General features: G+C 40.0%; 2 protein-coding genes across 2 annotated transcripts; both read left to right on the top strand.

Annotated features, from left to right (window-relative positions):
• The first annotated feature begins 1,934 nt into the window (after nucleotides 1-1,934).
• On the top strand, nucleotides 1,935-7,836 carry KRT26 (keratin 26). Its single transcript, XM_025917620.2, has 8 exons — nucleotides 1,935-2,431; nucleotides 2,892-2,974; nucleotides 3,358-3,514; nucleotides 3,637-3,798; nucleotides 3,884-4,009; nucleotides 4,606-4,823; nucleotides 6,075-6,142; nucleotides 7,430-7,836. Exons 1-8 carry the CDS (start codon nucleotides 2,003-2,005, stop codon nucleotides 7,582-7,584), a joined length of 1,398 nt encoding a protein of 465 aa, XP_025773405.1. The 5' UTR covers nucleotides 1,935-2,002; the 3' UTR covers nucleotides 7,585-7,836.
• Nucleotides 7,837-17,883: 10,047 nt separating this feature from the next.
• KRT25 (keratin 25) lies at nucleotides 17,884-24,527 on the top strand. Its single transcript, XM_025917583.2, has 8 exons — nucleotides 17,884-18,384; nucleotides 18,676-18,758; nucleotides 19,177-19,333; nucleotides 21,251-21,412; nucleotides 21,498-21,623; nucleotides 22,223-22,440; nucleotides 22,806-22,873; nucleotides 24,161-24,527. Exons 1-8 carry the CDS (start codon nucleotides 17,956-17,958, stop codon nucleotides 24,268-24,270), a joined length of 1,353 nt encoding a protein of 450 aa, XP_025773368.1. The 5' UTR covers nucleotides 17,884-17,955; the 3' UTR covers nucleotides 24,271-24,527.
• Nucleotides 24,528-25,974: the final 1,447 nt, after the last annotated feature.

Raw genomic sequence — 25,974 nt, 5'->3', positions numbered from 1 at the left:
TTAATAATACTTTGTGGCCTCACAATACCTCTAATCCAAGACACTAAAGATTTATAAACTATTACACTGACCCCATACTCTGTTTCTCTTGTTTTATTCATGGGACATTTGGGCAAAAGATTAAAATGGTTACCAGGTCACAAAAAAATCAAAAACAAGTCTCTGACTACCAGCTGCACCTCCTATCACACATTGTTCTAAACCTGTAGCAATGGGCTGAGTTACAGTTTTATATTATCTTAAAATATTTTGGTCAAAAAAATCCATGTGTTCTGGCCTGCCAGATATTCTGTATCTTTTAGGAGCAATAATCTTGGGTGTTTTTCAAAGTATCTGATATGCACAGCATTGAAAAATCTCATCCAGGGGGCTCCTGGGTTGGTCAAACATCTAACTCTTGATTTCGGCTCACGTAATGATCTCACAGTTCATGAACCCAAAGCCTGTGTTGGGCTCTATGTTGCTGGCAGGGACCCTGCTTGGAATTCTCTCTCTCCCTTTCTCTCTGCCCCTCCCCCACTCACGATTGTATGCATGCTCTCTCTCTCTCAAAAATAAACATTAAAAAAAATCTCATTCAGAAAAAATTACTGTTTCTAAACGATCTAAACCCATAATCAGTAGCCAGTTTGTAGCATTATAAGTTATAGACACCTGACCCTGTCTGACATGTTCATTTTATTATAATAATTTAAATAATTAACATCTACAAAATGTTTGTGCCCTTCAGACTGCTTTATAGTCATTAATTATCAGAACTGCTCAACATTCAGTGTTAGTATTTTCATTTGCCTTGCGGGGAAATGAAGCACAACCATATGGGATAACTTCCCATGGGCGTCAAAGGAAGAGAATGAAGAGGCTCCTTACCTATGACAACTAATTTTCCATCTCGAGTACGATAATCATTGGTTTTCTAGGTAGGGATGAAAACACACCTCTCCTTCAAATATTTTACTCTGTATTCATCCATAGGAAGTTCAGTTCTCAAAATAATTCTTTTTTTTTTAATGTTTATTTATTTTTGAGACAGAGAGAGACAGAGCATGAACGGGGGAGGGTCAGAGAGAGGGAGATACAGAATCTGAAGCAGGCTCCAGGCTCTGAGCTGTCAGCACAGAGCCCGACACGGAGCTCGAACCCACAGACCGTGAGATCATAACCTGAACGAAAGTCGGAGGCTCAAAAAGTATGGCAGGATTTCTATTATTTCAGTTTTCAACTTAAAAAATCAATTAAAAAAAAACCTGACTATCAACAGATCACTGTATACTGTGAGTACCTCCTATTAATAAGAAAGGAATGTCCAGTGAAGCATGAATAATAGAAATACTCAGGGGCGCCTGGGTGGCGCAGTCGGTTAAGCGTCCGACTTCAGCCAGGTCAGGATCTCGCGGTCCGTGAGTTCGAGCCCCGCGTCAGGCTCTGGGCTGATGGCTCGGAGCCTGGAGCCTGTTTCCGATTCTGTGTCTCCCTCTCTCTCTGCCCCTCCCCCGTTCATGCTGTCTCTCTCTGTCCCCAAAATAAATTTAAAAAAACGTTGAAAAAAAAATTAAAAAAAAAAAAAAGAAATACTCCATAAACATTCTCAGGACAAAAGCCGTAGACATTTCTCATGTGAATTATTAATTCTTTATTGTCTAGGGGGGGAAAAAACACTAGACTCTCCTCCAGAAGTCAAAAAAAAAAAAAAAAGATATGGGTACTCATATTTAATTTTGACCTTTGAAACTATGATTTAGTATTACTCGACCTGGTACCTTTTTCATAGACCAAGATATCCTGGGGGCACTTTTCTACCTACAGACTGGACCCTATTAAAAATCACCCAATTATGAAAAACAACAATTAGGGAGCAAGTAATATTTTATTACAGCTTGAAACAGTCAAGACTGAAATGACGTACAGACTCCTATAAAAGGCCAATGGAGATCCCGGCTATGGATGGTGTACTTTTGCTTCGCTCCTGTCTGAGAAAGGGTCGCTCCGCTATATTATTGCCATGTCTTTTCAACTTTCTGGTGGATCCAGGCGAATCTGCTCACGAACTGGCCCAGGGCGGCTGTCTGGTGGAGGTCCAGGTTTCGGGGCTGGGAATGCATGCCGTGGGTCTGGAGCCGGAAGCAGCGTTTCTTTTACTCTTGGGAGCATTTCTTCTGGTGGAGGTTTCTGTAATGGTGGTGGGGGCTTCTCTGCTGGTTTTCTTGGAAATGAGCATGGCCTCCTTTCCGGGAATGAAAAGATGACCATGCAAAACCTCAACGACCGCCTGGCATGCTACCTGGACCACGTCCGAGCCCTCGAGGAGGCAAACGTAGACCTGGAGCAGAAAATCAAGGCCTGGTACGAGAAATACGGACCCGGTTCTTGCAGGGGTCTAGATCATGACCACACGAGATATTTCTCAGTCATTGAAGATCTTAAGAGACAGGTAAGAAATATAGATTTGCATACTTTTATGAGACTCTAGGTGTATATACACTAAAAAAAAACCAAAATATAAAATGTGCTTAAAATTTTTGCATGATGTAGAATTTGCTCACTCTCCATTCCCAGTGCTTAAAGCAGTAAGTGGAAAAAAAAATTGTAGTATTAAAAAAAAATCATAGACAAATAGTTTCAAAATGGATATGATTGCTTTATTGATCTTATATTTGGCTCATATTTTTTGATCAAGAGAAATAAAAGTATCTGTGATTGTAAAAGCTTACACTTTGGCTCTTAAGCTCTAGACATTCATTATCTGAAGATAAAGCCAGATTCTTTTAATGTGGAAAAAATGATACTAAAATAGATACTTGATGGGTTGAGAAGATTAAGAATCACATTTAAATTCTGGACTCTCCCTCGACTTTCAGCACTTAACATTTTGCACAATCTACCCTATTCAGGTTATTTCCATGGCCACCTGTAATGCCAGCATTATTCTGCAAAATGACAATGCCAGACTGACTGCTGATGACTTCAGGCTGAAGTAGGTGAAATAACATAATTAATTGTAATAAAGGTAAATACGACCATTGGAGTAAAAAACAGACATTTTGCTTTAAAAGCCAACATGTTTTTATGACATCAGACTAAATCCCTGAAGAAATTAAATGCACCCTTATAAAAAGAGCGATCATAAATTTTAAACGTTTTAATTCAATGATTAAGCACATTGGATGATAAAAACTCTGAATAAAGAACTCTTCCAAAATATTCATTATAAATCAGTAGGGATTCCAATTTGCCTATGCAATAAGCCTCAGGGGCATGCATAGAACATCCTATCCTTCATTATACAACATGTTGGAAACAGTTATGCTTTGCACCTGCCTACGGTTACAATTCTCAAGCGCTTTAATAACCTTTCAGGTATGAAAATGAACTTGCTCTACACCAGACTGTAGAGGCCGACATCAATGGTCTTCACAGGGTTATGGATGAGCTGACCCTTTGTACAACCGACCTCGAGATACAGTTTGAAACGCTCAGTGAGGAATTGGCATACCTTAAAAAAAATCACGAGGAGGTAAGGGACCCTGCAGGGTAGGTTCAGATATGACCTGATTTCAGTCCTCTGTCCACTTCAGAGCAGAGTTGGACTATCAATCAAAATTCTTCCTTGAGTGTTAAGACTGATCCTTTTTCCAGGAAATGAATGTCCTACAGTATGCGGCTGGGGGGGATGTGAACGTGGAGGTGAACGCAGCGCCAGGCGTGGACCTAACTGTCCTGTTGAACAACATGAGGGCCGAGTATGAGGACTTGTCTGAGCAGAACCGCAAAGACACGGAGGCCTGGTTTAATGAAAAGGTACATCTGTGGCCAATCACAGACCAAGGGCTTGGTCAGTAGACCATCGAGCCGCTCACTAACCCTTCTGATGATTATGCTACAGAGTGCCTCACTGCAACAACAGATTTCTGATGATTCAGGAGCAGCCACCACAGCCAGAAATGAGCTGATGGAGCTGAAACGCAATCTGCAAACCTTGGAAATAGAACTTCAGTCCCTCGTGGCCATGGTTCGTAGGAGTCACCATTGATTTGAATGAGTGTGTGTATATGTATGAACAAGCACACATCTAACTAACTATATATAACTAATTACATATAACCAAAAGTATAAAATGTGGTAAATGTAGTAAATAATAAGAATGTTGTCCATACAACATTACTCCTTTTTTAAGTTTATTTATTTATTTTGAGAGAGAGCGCATGTGCACAAGCAGGGGAGGGGCAGAGTGAGATGGAGAGACAGAGAATCCTGAGCAGGCTCCACACTGTCAGCACAGAGCCCAATGTGGGGCTCCATCTCACGAACCACGAGATCATGACCTGAGCCAAAATGCAGAGTCAGACACTTAACCAACTGAGCCACCCAGGCGCCCCCCATAGACTTCTGACTCACCAATCCCAAAGTTTAAAAATTAAACTTTCTCAATGGAGAGAAAATGTTTGTTTGAAAAACAAACAAACAAAAAACCCCTGGCTAATGCAGATTTTCAACTGAAAGGATTTAGACCTCATATAAATGCTTCTTTCCACCTTGAGAATGTTTTAAATATGAATGCACTGTTTATCTACTGTCCATGCAAGCCTGGCTTTATTCTTCTTCCAGAAACATTCGTATGAATGCTCCCTGGCTGAAACTGAAGGTAATTACTGCCTCCAGCTCCAGCAGATCCAGGACCAGATTGGGGCAATGGAGGAAGAGTTGCAACAGATTCGCACAGAAACAGAAGGCCAGAAGCTGGAGTACCAACAGCTTCTAGATATCAAAATATTTTTAGAAAAAGAAATAGAAACGTATTGCAAATTACTAGATGGAGAAGAAAGGTAAATACTAACTTGTGAAAAAAATTAATCTCACGTCCACTGGGTTTGCTCGGTATCACATGTGTGCCAGTATCATATTCTAGAATTTCCTAAGGATCATACTCACTGTGGTCTTGGGAATTTATTACTGCATCCAAGTGAAATGAAAACAAGCAGCCATGTGTAAGCCAAATCAAATATCTAAGCACATAAAGGGTGTGTATCTATAATAACAGGACATCTAAATACCGAAGGTTAAACAATTCCTATACTCCAAGTGGAAAATTGCCTTCTATGATTTACTGGGGAAGCACATGTCCCATAACACACTCTATTTTATTGTTACTTCACCAGTTACCACACGTGCACCCTGTCTTAGGTGGGTTATTACATTTTCATTTGAAAGAGGAACAACGACGATTTCATTGGAGAAGTGATCATAGCATGTTAGCCAAGAGCAATAGCCCTGGAATCGTAGCCCTGGACACACATCACACCACTGGGTGAATTTGAACACATAGCTTAAACTCTTTAAATCCCAGTTTCCTTATTGGTAAGATTGTGAGAGCACCAAAACCACACTCTTTACTCTTGACCATAGCGCTTCACTATGTAGGTGAAGTGCTCACGAGAGTGGCTTGCACACAGAAGGGGACTTGGTAATCAGTGGCTATTACTAAATGCTTGCCTGTGGTCACACCGGGAGTCAGTTCTATCTCATGCATCTTCCAAGGCCAGTGTCAGTCCTCTACAATTTATTCTCATAGGAACTTAACAGTGATGCTCCCTCCTTCAAACTAAGGGCTCATTACACCGTTCATTATTCACTTCTTTTACTACATCTTTCATGTTGTTTTCCAGACAACTTCTTACATGCATGTACTTTATTTTCAATGGTATAAACTGCTTGTGTCATCACTCTACATTTTCTATAGCAGCTAGCCCAGCGCCTTCTGCATTGTGGCACCCCAAACATGTTCATTGGCCAGGTGATTGACTGAAAAGTCAGAGTGAAAACTTGTAGTCCCCGGATAGGGAGACAAAAGAGAAAATAGCTGGTCACAAGGGAATTTCTTATCATAAACATTCATTTAATTTCCTCCTTCAGTACATTGAGGTCATGAGAGACTTACTTATATGTCTCTTAAGCATAAGAGGAATTTAATTTTGTGGAAACTAGAACACCAAAACTTTTATTCCCAATTCATAGGTATTTATGAGCTTCCTTGTGAAAGAAAAAAAAAAAGCAACAATTTACTCTTCTCTTCACAGAAAAAGCAAGTCCACATGTTACAAATCAAAAGGACGTGGGCCGATACATTCCAAAAATCAAGTCAAAGGTACAGAAGGTTTTTTTTTTTTTTTAACTTGGTATAAATCTTTTCAAAAGCAGCAGTTTTAATAAGTCACTTATTTGTACACTAAATCAAATTGTTTCTAAGATTGGGGTGCCTTGGTGGCTCAGTCGGTTAAGCCTCCGACTTCGGATCAGGTCACAATCTTGCAGCTCCTGAGTTCGAGCCCTGTGTCAGGCTCTGTGCTGACAGTTCAGAGCCTGGAGCCTGCTTCAGATTCTAGGTCTTCCTTTCTCTCTGCCCCTCCCCTGCTCATGCTCTGTCTCTCAAAAATAAATAAACATTAAACAAAATTTTAATAAATAATATAAAAAATTGTTTCTAAGGTTACTTGTAGCCAATGAAGGAATCAGGGGTCGTTATGGAAGTTCTTAATGTTTGTATTTTATATTCTTGTAGAACAGATGTGGTCAAATTATAAACTTGCTGAAATGGGGACTCAATCTCCATTTTTCTTACCTAGGACCTATTATTTTCCCAGTTTCAGTGCTTTGGTGGAAGAGCTACTTTATTTTAAACCACAAAAAAGGGGCGCCTGGGTGGCGCAGTCGGTTAAGCGTCCGACTTCAGCCAGGTCACGATCTCGCGGTCCGTGAGTTCGAGCCCCGCGTCGGGCTCTGGGCTGATGGCTCGGAGCCTGGAGCCTGTTTCCGATTCTGTGTCTCCCTCTCTCTCTGCCCCTCGCCCGTTCATGCTCTGTCTCTCTCTGTCCCAAAAATAAATAAACGTTGAAAAAAAAAATTTTTTTTTAAACCACAAAAAATAGGGCAGGTTGGTATTAAAAAGAAGACATTACTTGCTCCAGGCCAGTACCTGCCTGACACTTAGGTTGTTCACACTCTTAAACACTCATTGTTCTAAAAACAGTGGCAAGTATAAGGCAGTTCTGGGCCTTGCATAGGCTTCAAACACAGTATTATATCTCAATTTACTGCAAACTTACAAACACTATTTTTATTTTTAAGTTTTTTTAATGTTTGTATTTGACAGAGAGAGAGAGAGGGCGATGGAGTGCAAGCAGGGGAGGGGCAGAGAGGGAGGGAGACACAGAATCCAAAGAAGGCTCCAGGCTCTGAGTTGTCAGCACAGAGCCCCATGAGGGGGCTCAAACCCACGAACCATGAGATCATTGCCTGAACCGAAGTTGGACGCTTAACAAACTGAGCCACCCAGGTGCCCAACAAATACGACTTTTAAAAGCCTACCATTAATGACTAAGTATCTTTCAACCCGTTAAGAATGAGTACTAGATTTGCATTTATTTTATTTTAGACTCAAAAGAAGAAATTGTCGTCAAAACAGTGGTTGAGGAACTAGATCAACTTGGCAATGTCCTTTCCCTGAGGGTCCACTCAGTTGAAGAAAAATCCTCCAAAATAAGCAACATTACAATGGAGCAAAGAGTACCTTCTAAAGCACCAAAGTGAGAAAACAAGTTATAAAGAAAAAAAAAAAAGCCTGCCTCTGCAGAATCCCATTGACTAAATAACCCAAGAAAATAATTTATTTCTGTTCTTAAAAAATGCAAGGGCTAGAATTTGGTTTCCTTCTCTACTCTTCTTTTTCTCATGTTCTTTCCATGTAATCTTTCTGAGAAGAAGGAGAAATCTTGCTCCATCTCAATGTTTTGTTTCTAGCACAGGGGACTTTTTTTTTTTTTTTTTTTTGCCATTCATTAAAAATGTTTTCTGTTGCAATTTTTTCTGATGAGTCTGGTGCTTTTGAATTTCTACGGTTGATCCTAATGTGACAGATCTAAGGATTCTCTGGTAAAATAAAGTGCCTCACACAGTCACATTTACTTCAGTTCATGACAAGATAAGTTGGAAAGAGCACTAGCCCTAATCTCTGGTCCCAAATCTGTCCCTGATCCGCTACGTGAGTGAGTAGATGTCCTTGAGTTTCCATGGATGGGAAGAAGAGTGTCCCCATTGATTCCTGGGATTTGCTCACCTTTTAATGGCTAGCCTGCATGGGCGATCAGTTAATGTTAGTTTGTTGAATCTGAATCTGGATAGCTGTTTTTCCATTTTGCAGCACCTTCATCTGTCTGCTCCTACCACAGTGGAGAAAGCCTATTGTTTCAGAATGGTGGAAGAAGCCTCAACAACAACAACAACAAAAAAAACATGTTCAAGGAACTAACTGACCCCATAGAATCCAGGAAAGATTCAGGACTTGGAAGAACCAAGTAGGATGGTGGACCAGGCTGAGGGCAGGGATATTGACAGGTGAATTTACCATGACAGTGATGATGCATAAGCCTCAGCGTCCCTCATTAGCACAGGAAGGGCCCTAGAATTATATCTGTATAGCCAGTTTTGTAAAATTTGTACAAAACTAAGATAATTTTAGCACCATTGGTTAAGTCTGCTATCTCTACTCCAATTTCTCCTCTATCACTTTCCCTCATGTCTGGGGGTGACCTATCATGTCTAAGATGGGTGACCATACAATTTATTATATAAATGTAACATTTGAGGGAAAGTAAAGGATGCAATTAGCCAGGCATATTAGCAGACATGAACTGACTTATTGTAAGCATATGGACATAAAGTCAACTTAAGCCAAAGACAGTTGAATTGAACATCGTGGAATATATTAATGAGGTTCTCATCATTTCCATGGGAGGCTTCTAGGACTATTCCCACTGCCCACCATGCCCATGTAGTGTCATTTCATAAAGGCACAGGGCTGCAAGTTGTAATATGAACGTATCTTATAGCACATAGCACCAGAAATATGTAAATAACAGAAGAAGATACAAGGTATGAAGTGCATGGAGCCAGAAGCTAGTCTATGGAAAATCTTTGAACTCATCAGATGTGTAAAACTGTAGAGAATTCATTTTCACCAATGCCTGCTAAAGACAAACATCTCCTCCTGTCAGGAATATAATGGGTAATGCAACATATTTGTTATTTTCAGTACTGCTTTATGCTCCTTATACACTAGAATTTTTATACATTTTATTTTTGCACAATTCCTATAAGAAATGTTCGCATATGACAGGTCCATAAGTTATGAAAATTGCATTCCTCTGGGAGTGAGCACAAGACATATGGCTCTTTGTGACTCATTTTAACGCCCTCTACAGAACATCCACCCCAGAGAAAGAGCTCCATAACTACGTGGACAAGCTGATTCATGGAGGTCAGCCAGGCTCCCTCTTCACAATGAGCTTGCACAATAAGCCCACTGTCAAAGTGGCCATTATGGAGGCTGTACTTCAGTACATGTGCGTGACATCCCTCTCTCTCAGGCTGGTCAAGCTACTGACCTGTCATCAGCAGACATAAAAATGGAGTCCTTGAGATGGTACCATTTTTTAAGAAAGAAAACTAACCACATGCTTATCAGGATACTACTGGATTCCTTTACCCTGGAGGGAACAGCAAATTTTCCTTAACGGAAGTAACACTTCATTCAAATATAGGTTTGCCTTTTAATTCCTATAGTACCTCTGTAGCAATACCGTCGGAGACCAAAAATTGGATAAGCTTCAGGCCCTAGATCTACCTGTAGCAATTGGTTTAAAGTCAGAATAGAGAAAGTAAACCTTTTCTGGCTTCCTGAAGGATAAAACAGAGACAACTGGGGTAGGACAACAGTTGAAGAGGTAGGAGCTGAAATTTCTCCAGAACTGATGAAAGACACCAGTTCACAGATTAAAAGTCCTACACATCGAAATAAAATGAAATGCACATGGATCAGATCAAAGTAAAGCTAAAGACAAGATAAAAAGAAAGCCACAATCTTACCAATAAGGAAACTGGGATTTAAAGAGTTTAAACCATGTGTTCAAATTCACCCAGTGGTGTGATCTGCACCCAGGGCTACAATTCCAGGGCCGCCACTCTTAGCTGACAAGCTATGGTCACGTCTCTGATGAAATCGTCATTGTTCGTCTTGCAAATAGAATATCTTTAAAGTCAGGCAAATGGGGGGAAATGATTACCTTCAAATGAGTGGCAGCAAGAATGAATGCCAACTTCTCAACAGTTGGAATCCAGAAGAGAGTAGAATGATATCTTCAGTGTGCCAGGAGAAATCCTAAATGGCCAGTAAATGTATGAAAAGTGTTCAACCTCGCCAGCAATCAGAGACATGGAAGCGGAAACCACATGAGACGCCATTACACAACCACCCGCTTGGCAAAACTTTTAAAATATTTGGCGCAACTTGTGCTATCTTCTGTTGAATTGTTTCCAGTTGGGGACTAGTATGAACAATACTACTATAAACATTCTGTACATGGTACCTATGATGTGTGCACGAGTTTCTCTACAGAGCAACTCACATATATACTGTCTACAAAAGATTCACTTCAGGGGCGCCTGGGTGGCGCAGTCGGTTAAGTGTCCGACTTCAGCCAGGTCACGATCTCGTGGTCCGTGAGTTCGAGCCCCGCGTCAGGCTCTGGGCTGATGGCTCAGAGCCTGGAGCCTGCTTCCGATTCTGTGTCTCCCTCTCTCTCTGCCCCTCCCCCGTTCATGCTCTGTCTCTCTCTGTCCCAAAAATAAATAAACATTGAAAAAAAAAAAAAGATTCACTTCAAATATAACAGATACGGGTAGACTGAAAGTGAAAGGATGGAAAAAGACACATCATATAAACATTAATCCAAAAAATTGTTTTCAAATTTGTGAATATGTGGGGTGATGGATGTTCTTGACTTACTCTCTGGTGATCATTTTGTAATATATACATATATGGAACCATTATGTCATATATCTGAAACTTAATACAATGGTATATATGAATTATATATCTTAATTTTTAAAAAAAAATTTTAATTTACTTTTAATAAATCACAAGTGGTTGTATTACTATCAGAAAAAGCAATCCTGAATATATTAAACAAGAAAATTTCAAAACACATGAAGAAAAACTAATAGAATAGAAAGAAGCAATAGACAAATCCGTAAGAACACATTTTGCATTATTGCGTTTATAGCACATTTGTGACATAAAATAATTATAGAGATGGAGAACAGATTCATGGTTGCCAGGGGTTAGAGATTGGGAGGGAGGGGGTAGGTGTGACTATAAAGGGGTTAGCATGCAAGGGTCTTGTGAACATGGTACAATTAGGTATCTTGATTGCAGTGGTGATTTCATGAAGCTGCACATGTGATAAAATTTCATAGAGCTGCACATGCGTGCACATGCATGCACACACACAAATAAATGTGTGTACAACTGGCAGAATCTGAATAAATGCTATGGGTTATATGAATGTCAATTTCCTGGTTTTAAAAGTACTACAGTTATATAAGGTGTTAGCACTGGGTGCCTGGGTGAAGGCTGCCCACGACCTCCCTGAACATTTCTTTGCACATTTTTTGCACTTTTCTGTAAACCTATAATTATTTCAAAATAACTTTTTTTTTAATTTTAGAAGAAACCATAGGAGAAAAATCTTTATAACTTTGGTTTAGACATAAATTCACTACATATGACACCCAAAGCATAATTTGAAAAAAAAATACATATATATATGTTCATTTGGACTTCATCAATGTGAAAAATGTGTACTATTTAAGAAAATGGAAAGACAAGGGGTGCCTGTCTGGCTCAGTCGGAGGAGTGTGCAACTCTTGATCTTGGGGTCGTGAATGTGAGCCCCATATCGGATGTAGAGATTACTTAAGTAAATAAAACTTAAAAAAATTTAAAGACATGGATTATGAGAAAATGCCTGCAAATCACTTATCTGATAAAGTACTTGTACCCAGATTCTTATACATAAAGAATCCTCATAACTCAATAGTAAGGATGCAAAATAATCCGATACATAAATGGGCAAAAGAATTGAACTATGTCTCACCAAAGAAGAGATATGGGGGGGTGCCTGGGTGGCTCAGTCGGTTGAGCGTCCGACTTCGGCTCAGGTCATGATCTCACAGCTCGTGGGTTCGAGTGCCAGCCACATCGGGCTCTGTGCTGTTGCTTGCTCAGAGCCTGGAGCCTGCTTCGGACTCTCTGTCTCCTTCCCACTTCCCCTCCCTCACTCCCACTCTATCTCTGTCTCTCAAAACTAAATAAATGTAAAACAAAAAAATTTTTAAGAAGAGACATGGATGGGAAGTGAGCACATGAAAAGATGTTCAACATTATGAGTCATTAAGGAAATGAAAATTTAGGCCACAATGAGATACCACCACACATCTATCACAATACATAAAACATATTTTTAAAACTGGCAATAGCAAGGGATGGAAAGGAGAAGGAGCAACTAGGACTCTTACTCATTGTTGATGAAAATGCAAAATGGTACAACAACTTTTTTAAGTTTTATTTTTTATTTTGGTGAGGGGGGAGGTGGGAAAGAGAGAATCCCAAGCAGGCTCCGCACTGTCAGTGCAGAGACTGACATGGTGCTCGATCTCCCCAAGCACGAGATCATGACCTGAGCCGAAATCAAGAGTCAGAAGCTTAACGGATTGAGCTAGCCAGGCGCTCCATCAGTTTCTTATAATATTAAACATCCATCTATATATATGGCCCAGCAATCCCACTCCTTCATATTAAATAAAATCAAACTTACATTCACATAAAAACCTGTATGTGAATATTTGTAGTGGCTTTATTCATATTTATCAAAAACTGGAAACAACTAGTGAGTGGATAAACAAACTGCAATACATCAAAAAAAGTGGAAAACAGTCCAATAAAAATTAACAAATGTTTAATAAATACGCTCAACAGCATGAATGCATGTCAACTGCATTATGCCAACTGAAAAAGTCAGACTCAAAGAATTCACTGTCTAATTCCATGTATATCACATTGTGGGGCAAAACTACAGACCTAGAAAAGCGATCAGTGTTTGCCTGGAGCTGGGGCTGTGGGCAGAGACGGAGTACAAAGGGATAGAGAGGAATTGGGGGTGGGGGGGTCAGGGGACTGTTCTATATCTTGGTTATGGTAGTGGCTACATGACCATGTTTTTGGCAAAATCTATAGAACTGTAGGCTAAAAAAGGCTAATTGTTTTATGGATATATGAAACCTCAATAAATCTGATTAAGAAGAACTGGCAAAAAAAAAAAAAAAATCTTAAGGAATCCATCCTAAAGAAAAATGTGAACATGTTCAGCATTATCAATAATAGCAATAAGCTGGAAACAATCTGAAGGTCCCTTAGTAAGAGAGTGGTTGAACAAATTACTTAAAATTAGGTTTGGCTCTGAGTAACAGTAAGAGAATAATAGGACTTTATACAATTAGAAGTTTCTTTCTTTCACGCATAAAACTGCAGAAGTAGAGCATTCAGGGCTATGATGACAGCTTTGCACCAGAACACCAACAGAAACCCAGGTTGTTTTCAGCTTTCCACTCTACCAGAGCCAGAATGTCGCCTTGGCTCATGGTCCAAGGGGAAGCACCAACCATCAGATCCAGCCATCACACCCATGCCAGCAGGATGAAGGAAAACGAGAAGATGGGACAAAGACTTGTGTCAGCTTCCTCTTAATTTTTTTAATGTTTATTTATTTTTGAGAGAGAGACAGACAGACAGGCAGACAGAGTGCAAACGGGGGAGGGGCAGAGATAGAGGGAGACACAGAATCCGAAATAGGATCCAGACTCTGAGGTGTCAGCACAGAGCCCGATGTGGGTGTCAAACCCACGGACCATGAGATCATGACCTGAGCAGAAGTTGAACGCTTAACCGACTGAGCTACCCAGGCGCCCCTCAGTTTCTTCTTAAAGTTTCCAGAACGTGCCACGTATACTCCTGCTTGTATCACATTGGCTAGCTTAATCACGTTGTCACAATTAGCTGCAGAGAATGCCTGAAAAAGCAGTCTTTATTGTGGGCAGACATTGCCCAGTTAAAAATTTGGGGGTCAAATTTTCTACCACATTTCTACCGTTTCTACACATTAGTTTCTACCACATTAGGCACCTACTCATGCTCTAAGGCATATTATGTACAGTGAACAAAGCAAGTTAGAGAACAGGGTATATAACACAGATGATTCACGTATGGCACTTGTGTATTTACATACTATGCATGTGTGCAAATGAATAGAAAACCAGTTGGAGGGTGCAAACAGCTGGAAGGGTACACTGGGAGAGTAGGGAGGACAAAAACGAGGAGGGACTTTGATATTTTACTCGATATCATTACACACTGCTACATTTGTTTACATCAAGAACGTTTTCATGCAGAACAAAATGGTGGTTGCCGGGGCCTTGAGAGGGGGGAATATGGGATAGGTTGGTAAAAGGGTCCAAACTTCCAGTTAGAAGATGAATAAGTTCTGAGGACTTAACATGTAGCATGGTGACTACAGTTAATTATATTGTATTGCATACTTGAAATTTGCTGAGAGTACATCTTAGGAGTTTTCCCTCTCACACACACAAAGGTAACTTGTGAAGCAGTGGATATGGTAATTAACTTGACTGTGAGAATCATTTCACGGTGTATCCATGTATCAAATCATGACATTGTACAGTTTAAATATATTACAATTTTCTTTGTCAATTATATCTCAATAAAGCTGGAAAAAATAAATAAAAACTGGGGTGAAAAGAATAGAATGTACAAAGTTGATCAAAATCACTAGGCAAATATCAATTGCATTTCTTTACATAGTAAAAGTTATCTAGAAAATGTGATTTCTAAAAGATGTCTTTGGGGCTCAGTTAGTTGAATGTTCAGCTCTTAATTTCAGCTCAGGTCATGATCTCAAGGTTCATGAGTTCAAGTCCCACACTGGGCTCTGTGCTGACAGTGCAGAGTCTGCTTGGGATTCTTTCTCTCCCTCTCCTCCCTGCCCTTCCCATGCTGTCTCTCAAAATAAATAAACATTTTAAAAATAAAAATAAAAGATATCCTCAACAACAATATTAGATAAATATCTGGAAGTTGTTCTAAAAAATGATATGAAAGCACATATGGAAAAATAACTTTTTACTAATGGACATTGAGGAAGACCTCAGTGAATGGAAAGGATATTCAATTTTCTGGATATACACGATATCATAGGGATGTCAAATTTTCTCAAATAGTTTTAAAGATTTAAGGCACATTTTAAGATCTTATTGTATTTAAAAAGCTGATTTTAAAATTTATATAAGAGGAATTGGGATGAGCACTGGGTGTTATATGGAAACCAATTTGACAATAAATTATATCTTAAATTTATGTTTTAATGTTTATTTATTTTTGAGACAGAGAGAGACAGAGCATGAACAGGGGAGGGCCAGAGAGAGGGGGAGACACAGAATCTGAAGCAGGCTCCAGGCTCTGAGCCGTCAGCACAGAGCCCGATGTGGGGCTCGAACTCAGACCGTGAGATCATGACCTGAGCCGAAGTCGGAAGCTCAACCGACTGAGCCACCCAGGCGCCCCAACAATAAATTATATTTTTAAAAAGAATGAAAAAAAAAGAGGAATGGAGAAATAAAAATTGACTTGATGGCAAGGAGTTGGTGGAGTTCTTGCCTTACCAAATATCATGTTATATTATGGAGCAATTGTGACAAAAATGATATGGTTCTGGCACAGACAGAAAACTGGTACCAAATGAACCCTCACCTATATGAAGATTTTCTTAAGGACAGAGGAGGCAGTGAACACTTTCTTTATTGACAATATGGCACTACAGGGAAAGGATGGCACCATTCAGTAAATATGCTCAAAGTATCATTATCCACATTTTTTAAATATTTACTTATTTTTGAGAGAAAGAGAGAGAGGGAGAGAACAAGTGGCAGAGGGGCGGGGGGGGGGGGGGTACAGAGGTTCCAAAGCAGATAGCAGAGAGCCCGACGTGGGTCTCAAACTCATGGGGAGATCATGACCTGAACTCAAATCCAATGCCCTACCGATTGAGCCACCCAGGTGTCCCCATGATCCACATTTTTAAAAATGAAATTTGATTCTGTATCAAAGATTCAAAAAAAAAAGAATACTAAAAAATTATTCCAAACTACCAAAGCCTTAAATGTGAAAGGCAAAATGATTCAATGTTTAGAAAACAAAATAAGAAAATATTTGTATGAGCTTGGAGAATTAATCATTTCTTAAATAAGATAATAGAATCACAATCCAAAAATAAAGAGTGATAAATTCAACCTGTTTAACAATGAAATGATAATGGATTAATATCCAGAATATATAGCACACTCCTACAACTCAACAACAAAAAAACAGTATGACTCTAAAAATGGGCAAAGACCTTGAATAGACATTTCTCCAGAGAAGATATTCAAATGGCCAACAAACACATGAAAAGATGCTCAACATCACTAATCATTAAGGAAATGCAAATCAAAACCACAAGAAGACACCACCTGATGTGCATTAGGATGGCCCCAATAAAGAAAAGAAAAAAAAGAAAATAACAAATGTTGGCGATGATGTGCAGAAATTGGAACCCTTGTGCACTATGGATGGGAATGTGAAATAATGCGGCTACTATGGAAAGCAGTATGGCATTTCCTCAAAAAATTAAAAATAGAATTACCATAAGATCTAGTAATTCTACTTTCGAGAAGTAGAATTCCCATGGGAAATAAAAGCAGGGACCTGGACAGATATTTGTATACCCATGTTTATCATAGCTTTAATCACAATAGCCAAAAGGTAAACGCAACTCTAATGTCCATCTACTGATGAATGGATAAACAAAATATAGTATATACATGCAATGGAATATTATTCAGCCTTAAAAAGAAAAGAAATTCTGACACATGCTACAATATGGTTGAAACTTGAGGACATTATGCTAAAGGAAATAAGCCCATCACCAAAAGACAAATAATGTATGATTCTACTTATCCAAAGTGCCCAAAACAGTGACTGGCACATAACAGATGTTTACTACATATTTATTAAATAAATGAATGAATGAATCTGTAACAGCCTCACATAATAAATATTCATAGAAATTGTGCCCACAAGTCAATTTCCAGATGTTTCAAAATTTTCCAAAATATTCAGGGTTTTCAATAAATATATGGGAATCCACACCCAGTGAATAATTAGTCTACTGATGACTTTCACCTAAGCTAAACCACAGTGAAATAAAAACAGACGAAACATTTCCTTCTAGGTTTGCTTTAGATTTTTGCAGGGTCAGGAAATACGTTAATGTCCTTCCAAACTCCCGCAACACATAACAGCAATTAGGGGTGTGTTCCTAATTGCCAAAATGGATAAGAGAAGACAACTATCCCCAAACATAAGTGTCAACAGGAGATGACGCACATCAGCCAAAATGGAGGTTCCCATTAGAAACAGTGCCAAGAGGGAGGGAAAACTAAGAATGGAAGGACCATTTGAGGGGAATAACACGAGTCTGTGCTCTACTTACGTGGAAAGAACTGTGAAAATAAAAGTAGGAAAGGTCTCAGAAGCATCCATATCTATTAGCATAATAGCCCAAAACCATGACACCAGATTTTTACTGTGTGATGGACGGACGAGTTTTATCTTCTAAGGATGGAAGTGAAGAGTGACTCACTCACCATTTAAAGATGTAATAAGGAAACTGACATTACTCCACCCAGACCAATTTCTCAGATAACCACCAACCTGAGGGCAACTGCCCTCCTACAGAAAGGAGCCCAGCTAAGTTAGTTACTAATTAGGAAAAATCATCCAATTATGCTAACTTGCTGAGGCTGGCAAGCCATGTTTTACTCTATGTAGGCAGAATTTCGTCCAGAGCACACTTGGGAATTGTCTATAAAAAGGCAAACAGAAGAGTTGAGGAGACGAGGCACTCCATTCTGACTTCCTCCGAGACAGCTGTGCAACGCGCTTGTCCTGACACCATGTCTCTGCGACTTTCCAGCGGGTCCAGGAGGGCCTGCTCCCGTCCTACCGCAGGGTCCCTCAGGCTCTCTGGCGGGGGAGCCGGCTTTGGAGTTGGAAATGCTTGCAGCATGCCCGGAATTGGAAGCAGTTTCTCCTGTGCCTTTGGGGGCAGTTCATCAGGAGGCAACGCAGCGGGAAGCAATCTCTGTGCTGGCTTTACGCTGAATGAGGGCGGCCTCCTGTCAGGCAACGAGAAGGTGACCATGCAGAACCTCAACGACCGGCTGGCCTCCTACCTGGAGAATGTGCGTGCCCTGGAGGAGGCCAACGCCGACCTGGAGCAGAAGATCAAGGGCTGGTATGAGAAATTTGGGCCTGGTTCCTGCCGTGGTCTTGATCACGACTATAGCAGATACTTCCCAATAGTCGACGATCTTAAAAATCAGGTAAGAAATTACACTTCACAATCATGTTTATTTCTAAACGTTCTTTTCCTTTCTTCACTGAATACTGAAAACACTTATCGTCCCTATGTGTAATTTCTTAAAGGAAATTTCAATTTAACATTGGAAATAAGCATTGAGTAGATTCAGTTGGTGAAACTCATGATAAAAATGTCACTGACTAGTAACTATATTAATTTTTATTATTTCCATTCCCTACTCTAAAAAAAAAAATACTTGTATCTTATTGGCTGTAATAAATTGCCTTTTAAAAGTCAAACCCCCCTTTTCCAGATCATTGCTTCCACCACCAGCAATGCTAATGCTGTTCTGCAGATTGATAATGCCAGGCTGACAGCGGATGATTTCAGACTCAAGTAAGTAGGCTCAGAGAGTGAAAAGGATACATGGTGATTGATGCAAAGCATTAAATTTAATTTAGTTTTTGATCCCTCCATTAAATATTACCAACTCTTATTCTAATACTGGTAAAACACTTGGATTGAAGCAGAATAAAAAAAAATAAACAGAATGTTATTACTTCTTTATACTTGGCTATGAAATATAAAGTATGAACTGCTATAAAAGCAGCATCCCATCCCCTAGTTTCTTTTCTGCCGAAGAAATGCCTCAAATTAAAGAAAATAATAGCTCTTATATATACAATATACTTTGAAAATGTCTCTGTGGCCAAACCTCCCACTTCAAAAGTCCAGACTTCTAGTGTTTGATCACTGATTGGTGACTATTTCTCCCACCATATGACATCCTGGAAAATCATTAATATTCTCTAAGGTATGAAAATGAGCTGGCTCTTCATCAGAGTGTAGAGAGTGATGTCAATGGGCTACGCAGAGTTCTGGATGAAATCACCTTGTGCAGAACAGATCTGGAGATTCAGTATGAAACTCTCAGTGAGGAGATGACTTACCTGAAAAAGAACCATAAAGAGGTAAGAGCTGTCTGCACACATTTTGCTGCCCCTCTGCAGATACCTTCCATCTGACAGAAAATAATGCGCTTGACTTCTTAAATAAGAAATTGGCACTAAAGACCCATTGTCAGACAAGCATGAGGCCTGAGTTGTCTTGAGGAATGGCCTGATATTTGTCTAGATTCACCCTTGCTTGCTCTCTCATCAAGTTTCCCATGGAGGGGTGGGGAGGGGGGAAGAATCCTGTTTTCCAGATCAATCAGGGTTACAAGAGTAGTGTTTGGCTAGGTAATTATAGCTAAGTTAAAATGATACAGTTAAGAGATTACATCTAATTACATAAACATACTATAAGCATATCCTAAGAAAACTAGATCTAAATTTCTACACAATAGTGAAAGATTCAAAACACATAAGCATTTACTTTATACACGCAGTAAATATATACATTTAATATTGATGTATATTCTTTAAAAAAAAATTTTTTTTTTAGTGTTTATTTATTTTTTAGACAGATAGAGAGAGTGTAAGCGGGGAAGGAGCAGAGAAAGAGGAAGACACAGAATCTAAAGCAGGCTCCAGGTTCTGAGCTGTCAGCACAGAGCCCGACACGGGGCTCAAACTCACTAACTGTGAGATCATGACCTGAGCTGAAGTCGGCTGCTTAACTGACTGAGCCACCCAGGCACCCCTTGATGTATATTCTTAATAGGTGTATCTATAAAAATAGTGAGACTGAAAATAAATTGTTATATCAAAAATTTTTCTTCCAAATGAAGAGTATACCTCAAAGTATACTAGGAAGCTACTTCGAAATCAGATCATACAGCCACTGTTCCTAAGACACAGCTTTGGGATTGCTTTCAGAACCACTGTTTTCTGGGGAAAAAAAAATCTTTATTCTTTGAAAATGAATTTGATATTTTTAAACAGCCAAAAGGCTTCTACAGTCGAGCCTACTACTTAACACAGGAGATCAAACTAAAAATGCTACTTGATTAGTCATGAGGCTGTCTTATAAAAATAACTAGTTAAAAAACAACATTTATGTGGATATATGGGTTCAACTGTGGGCATAGCCCATGGTTGTTACTGAATACATTTTTGATAAATTAAATACAATTGACTTTTTTAATGCTTCACTCACAGACAAACCCACATGCATCTTTTTTTTTTTAATGTTTATTTATTTTTAAGAGAGAGAGAGAGAGAGCATGCACAGGTATAGGAAGGGCAGAGAGAGAGGGGGAGACACAGAATCCGAAGCAGGCTCTAGGCTCCAAGCTGTTAGCACAGAGCCCGATGAGGGGCCCGAACTCACAGACCTGAGATCATGACCTGAGCCAAAGTCAGATGCTTAACCGACTGAGCCACCCAGGCACCCCTATTAATTATAAATAGACAAACATTTATAAATATAAATAAATATAAATAAACATAAATACTTATAATTATTTCAATTGTTCAGAATTATTCAGACTCAGCCCCTCAACCCTGTCCATGCTGTGTTCAGGATGTAGCTGAGTCAAGAACACATGGAAGCTGCTCTCTAAGTGGAAGGAAGACCAGTCTACCAATGTGGAGACATTTCAGTTGTAAATGGATAGAATAAGAGATGACAGATAATTCATTTTAAAGATCTTAAGGAATTAAGACTTTCTGTACAACAGAACTAAAACCAACGGAGTTATAAAAGCAGGACTTTGGTTCACCATATGGAAGAGCTCTGGAACAATTTAAAAAATTCTCCCATAAGGAAACAGGCTGCTTCGTGCGACGGGAATATAAAAAGTAGAGAAGGGTCGTTGCTTAGCTGGGGGCGGGGGGCGGGGGGTGGGGATGTACAGCCAAATGTACTCTAAGCATCCTTCCAAAGCTATGCCTCTGGACTGTGAGATCCCTGCATACCTGAGCAGCACACTTTTTGGCCTCCAGGAAATGCAGGCCCTGCAGTGCGCGGCGGGCGGGAACGTGAACGTGGAGATGAACGCGGCGCCCGGCGTGGACCTCACGGTCCTGCTGAACAACATGCGGGCCGAGTACGAAGACCTGGCCGAGCAGAACCGCAGGGACGCGGAGGCCTGGTTCAACGAGAAGGTGAGTCTTGTCCAGAGAACAATCCCTCCGCATCTTAGTGACAGTCACAAAACTAAGATTTGCTCCCTGGTTTATACCTTTTCAGAGCGCTTCGCTGCAACAGCAGATCTCCGAGGACGTCGGGGCCACCACCTCAGCCCGGAATGAACTGACTGAAATGAAACGCAATCTCCAAACACTGGAAATTGAACTTCAGTCTCTCCTAGCCACGGTAGGCAAAGGACGAATTCCCACCGTCTCCTGGGGTATCCTTGTAAATATGCGCCAGTTGGGGGCGCCTGAGTGGATCAGTTCCTTAAGCTGAGTTAAGTTCTGACTTAGGCTCAGGTCATGATCTCCTTGCTTGTTGCTCCTGGATTCCAGGCGTGTTTCTTGTGCTGACAGCTCAGAGCCTGGAGCCTGTTTCAGATTCTGTGTCTCCCTCTCTCCCTGCCCCTGCTCCCCTGCTCATGCTCTCTCTCTTTCAAAAATAAATAAATGTTAAAAAAATTTTGTTTTTAAGATATGCATTTATTGGTTTCAAGACCCCTAACCCTTGTGGAAACATATCCACATACACATTTATGTAACTAACTTAGAACATAAGAAAAGAATAGGATTTTACATAGAACAGCCAAAACAACCACATTCATGTCTCCAGTTTATTCAACCAGACATGTGCTCCTTTTTAAGAATTTCACAGTCTTAACCATGTGTCAGTGTGAAATTGAACACAATTGTAGACAAAGTTCACAAGAGAAGAAAATCATCTATCAGAGCAAATTTCTGCCTATCTGTATCTGCCTCAGGTTCTTTCTTGTTCCCTGATAGAAACACTCCCTGGAGTGCTCCCTGACCGAGACCGAAGGAAACTACTGCACGCAGCTCGCCCAGATCCAGGCTCAGATCGGGGCCCTGGAGGAACAGCTGCACCAGGTCCGAACCGAAACAGAGGGCCAGAAACTGGAGTATGAGCAGCTGCTCGACATCAAGGTCCACCTGGAAAAGGAAATTGAGACCTACTGCCTCCTCATCGGTGGAGATGACGGGTGGGTAAAACAAATTTATAGGGACGATGTCCTGTACTGAAGTCCACTTGAAACTTAGATCCCTGGAAAGTGAATGTAAATTGACATGACTGTATTTATTGTCACAAATGCTAAAGATTAAACAGAACACGGGCCTGCCAACATACAAATTAGCAACATGTGACAAAACCAAAAGATGACAAGCCTGTATTAAAGGTATGACAAAAATATCACCTCTAGATACTAAGGCAGAGTCGTTCCAACTGTGTAACCCACGGCAACTGTTCTCACCAAATAGCTAAAGAAAATGCGAGAGTGAATCTAGAATTAAAGGGGTTCCCTCTGAATCACTCTTTGGTGATGTTTCCAACGATATGTGTTCACAGGGCTTGCAAGTCTGGAGGTTACAAGTCTAAAGATTATGGATCTGGAAACATGGGAAATCAAGTCAGAGGTAATTAAAATGAAATTCTGTGTTTTTTTTTTTTTTTTAAGTTTGTTTATTTATTGGGAGGGGAGGGACAGAGAGACAGGGAAACCAAGAATCTCAAGCAGGCTTTGCACTGCCAGCACAGAGCCCCATGCAGGGCTCAAACTCACCAACCGTGAGACCACAACCCAAGCCAGAATCAAGAGTCAGATGCTCAGCCGATTGAGCCACCAGGCATCCCAAAATGGAATTGTGTTTTTATGCTGTCGTATTTCACTTGCGATGTCCAGCTTGGTTGTTTTTATATTCCCAGGGCTTAATGAGAACGGATATGATAAAGATTTGTAGTAGATATCAGCGTGTGCTGGGTGTCTAACTTTAGTGGTATGTGCTAATTTTAAACAGTGGCATATGTCACCATGTTTTTAGCGAACCAAGAAATCAAAATTCACCAAAAGTTTATCTATTTGTGCTTCCTACATAGTCCATGCTATTCGAAAGCCTATTAGTCCTTTAACTGATATAATTTCTTATTCATCTTTTCTTTCAGTTTTTTCATTGTGGTACAATACACAGAACATAAGCGTTACCATCTTAATGATTTAAAGGGTACAGTGCAGTGGCATTAAGTACATTTATATTGGGGCGCCTGGGTGGCGCAGTCGGTTAAGCGTCCGACTTCAGCCAGGTCACGATCTCACGGTCCGTGAGTTCGAGCCCCGCGTCGGGCTCTGGGCTGATGGCTCGGAGCCTGGAGCCTGTTTCCGATTCTGTGTCTCCCTCTCTCTCTGCCCCTCCCCCGTTCGTGCTCTGTCTCTCTCTGTCCCAAAAATAAATAAACGTTGAAAAAAAAAAATTAAAAAAAAAAAAAAAGTACATTTATATTGTGGTACAACCATCAACACCATCCATCTGTAGAACTCTTTTCATCCTGTTCTACAACTATTGAACAATAGCTTCCCATTACCCCCTCCTCCCAGCCCCAGGCAACCAGCCTGCAACTTTCCTTCTCTATGCATTTGACTACCCTAGGTCCCTCATACAAGGGAAATCATACAATATTTGTCTTTTTGTGATTGACTTCTTTCACTTAGCACAGTATCTTCAAGATTCATCTATGTTGTAGCATGTGTCAGAATTTCCTTCCTTTTGAAGGCTGAATAACATTCCATTGTATGGATATACCATATTTTATGTATCTATTTATTCATCCATTGGTGGACACTTGGGCTGCCTCCACATTTTAGCTATCGTGATCTTATTCATCTTTTATCAACTCTCTAAAATCTCCTTTTAAATTTTAATTTTTAGATCTGGCCAAAGCCATAGTGGTTAAGAAAGTTCTTGAGGAGGTAGACCAACGAAGCAAAATACTTACCACCAGGCTGCACTCCCTGGAAGAGAAATCTCAAAGCAATTGATTCGAGACACAAGAGAGAGAATTTGCCAAATACTCTCTAAGAAGAGAGAGCATTGTGTCTGGAAAAATGAGCAAGCCTAAGAAAAATGCCTGTCCTGTTTTCTTTCTGTTACTGAAATATGAGCACCGTCTGGGCAATCAATAGTGGTATCTCCCCACTCATCTGGAAGAATGTCACATACAAATATGATGACTTGATTGTCCTACAGAAAATGTCAGTTCTTTGTATTCAATAAACCTTCTTCCTTTAGCAAGTTACCACTGGTGGTATTGTCTTATCTTTAAAACGTTCATGTCTGTGGTACACATGTATGAACATCTAACAGCTTTTTTTATTATTATTTTTTTTTTACATTTGATTTATTTTTTTGAGAGACAGAGAGACACAGAGCATGAGCGGGGAAGGGGCAGAGAGAGGAAGACACAGAATCCGAAGCAGGCTCTAGGCTCTGAGCTGTCAGCACAGAGCCCAACATGGGGCTCAAACTCACAAACCACGAGATCATGACCTGAGCTGAAGTCGGACGCTTAACCGACTGAGCCACCCAGGCGCCCCTAACAGCTTTGAATATATGAAAATTTTAGCCACCTGGGTGGCTCAGTCAGGTATCTGGCTTCAGCTCAGGTCATGATCTTGTGGCTCATGGGTTCAAGCCCCGCGTCAGGCTCTGTGCTGACAGCTCAGACCCTGGAATCTGCTTCGGATTCTGTGTCTCCATCTCTCTCTGACCCTCTCCAGCTCACGCTCTGTCTCTCTCTTTCGCTCTCTCAAAACTAAATAAACATTTTTTTTAATTATTAAAAAAAAGAAAAATTTTAAAAATAATTGACAGGTTTCCCCCTAGATTTTCATGAGGCTTTCCCAATAATTCAAATAAGACAAATTCAGGAGGAATAAAAATACTTCCACTTAAATCCCCAATCTGCCATACTGGTGATACAATAACAAGCTTTTTCTCTTTCATAATAGCTACGATGCATACATTTCAGGTTCATCTATAAAATAATAACACTACTTCTCTCAAGGGGTTATTGTAAAGATTAAACAAATGAACTACGGGATCATGCACTTATGGAGTGAGTGCTCAATGAATGCTAACTCATTTTTTAATACTTGATATTTATAATGATGAATTTTCAAATCTCCTTTTCTTTTTGAATATGTATTTAAACAATATCCCAAATATAGGGAGGTTAAAGCAAACATCCTGGTTTAGAATCCAAGTTCTATTTATTAATGGAGTCATTCACTTGTATTACAAAGTATGCTTGATGCTTATAACTCTCTTGACCAATGGATCCATTTCCAGTAAAGGGAAATAAATCAGATGAACTGAAAACATAATTTCCTCAGGTCAAATATTACCCCTAGATACTTTGGTGACTCTCAGTCTTCTATGGATGGGCTATCCATGTTGTAATCCATCCATGAAAATTTGATTTCAGGCTTCATCTGAAAATGTTAAGCAGAGAAGATGCTGGGATCCTTTAAGGACACTAGAATTATCCTTGAGTTACTTTTATTGTCTTCTTCTAATGAATCTTAGCCAGAGGCCACTACGGTCAAAATGCCTAACAAGATCCTACATCGGATTATATGAAACAAAATATTATAATCTCAGAGAAAACTCCACTTAGAAAAGAAAGATCTTGCACAATTATCTAAATGCTGAAGGAACTTACACCACCCTTCCCACCTATCATC

The sequence above is a fragment of the Puma concolor genome, chromosome E1 (genome assembly GCF_028749965.1).
Source record: "Puma concolor isolate L17-30 chromosome E1, mPumCon1.1.hap2, whole genome shotgun sequence".
NCBI classification, from domain to species: domain Eukaryota; kingdom Metazoa; phylum Chordata; class Mammalia; order Carnivora; family Felidae; genus Puma; species Puma concolor.
The sequence above is the reverse complement of the archived record's forward strand: the minus strand, read 5'-3'. Positions and strand labels throughout refer to the sequence as shown.

Excerpts from the sequence above, each read along its gene's own strand:
- KRT26 (XM_025917620.2), top strand. The coding sequence starts at position 2,003 with ATGTCTTTTCAACTTTCTGGTGGATCCAGGCGAATCTGCTCACGAACT. Across the intron at positions 4,824-6,074 it reads TTACTAGATGGAGAAGAAAG|AAAAAGCAAGTCCACATGTT; the intron begins GTAAATACTAAC and ends TTCTCTTCACAG. Across the intron at positions 6,143-7,429 it reads TTCCAAAAATCAAGTCAAAG|ACTCAAAAGAAGAAATTGTC; the intron begins GTACAGAAGGTT and ends ATTTTATTTTAG.
- KRT25 (XM_025917583.2), top strand. The coding sequence starts at position 17,956 with ATGTCTCTGCGACTTTCCAGCGGGTCCAGGAGGGCCTGCTCCCGTCCT. Across the intron at positions 18,385-18,675 it reads TCGACGATCTTAAAAATCAG|ATCATTGCTTCCACCACCAG; the intron begins GTAAGAAATTAC and ends CCCCTTTTCCAG. Across the intron at positions 21,413-21,497 it reads AGGCCTGGTTCAACGAGAAG|AGCGCTTCGCTGCAACAGCA; the intron begins GTGAGTCTTGTC and ends ATACCTTTTCAG.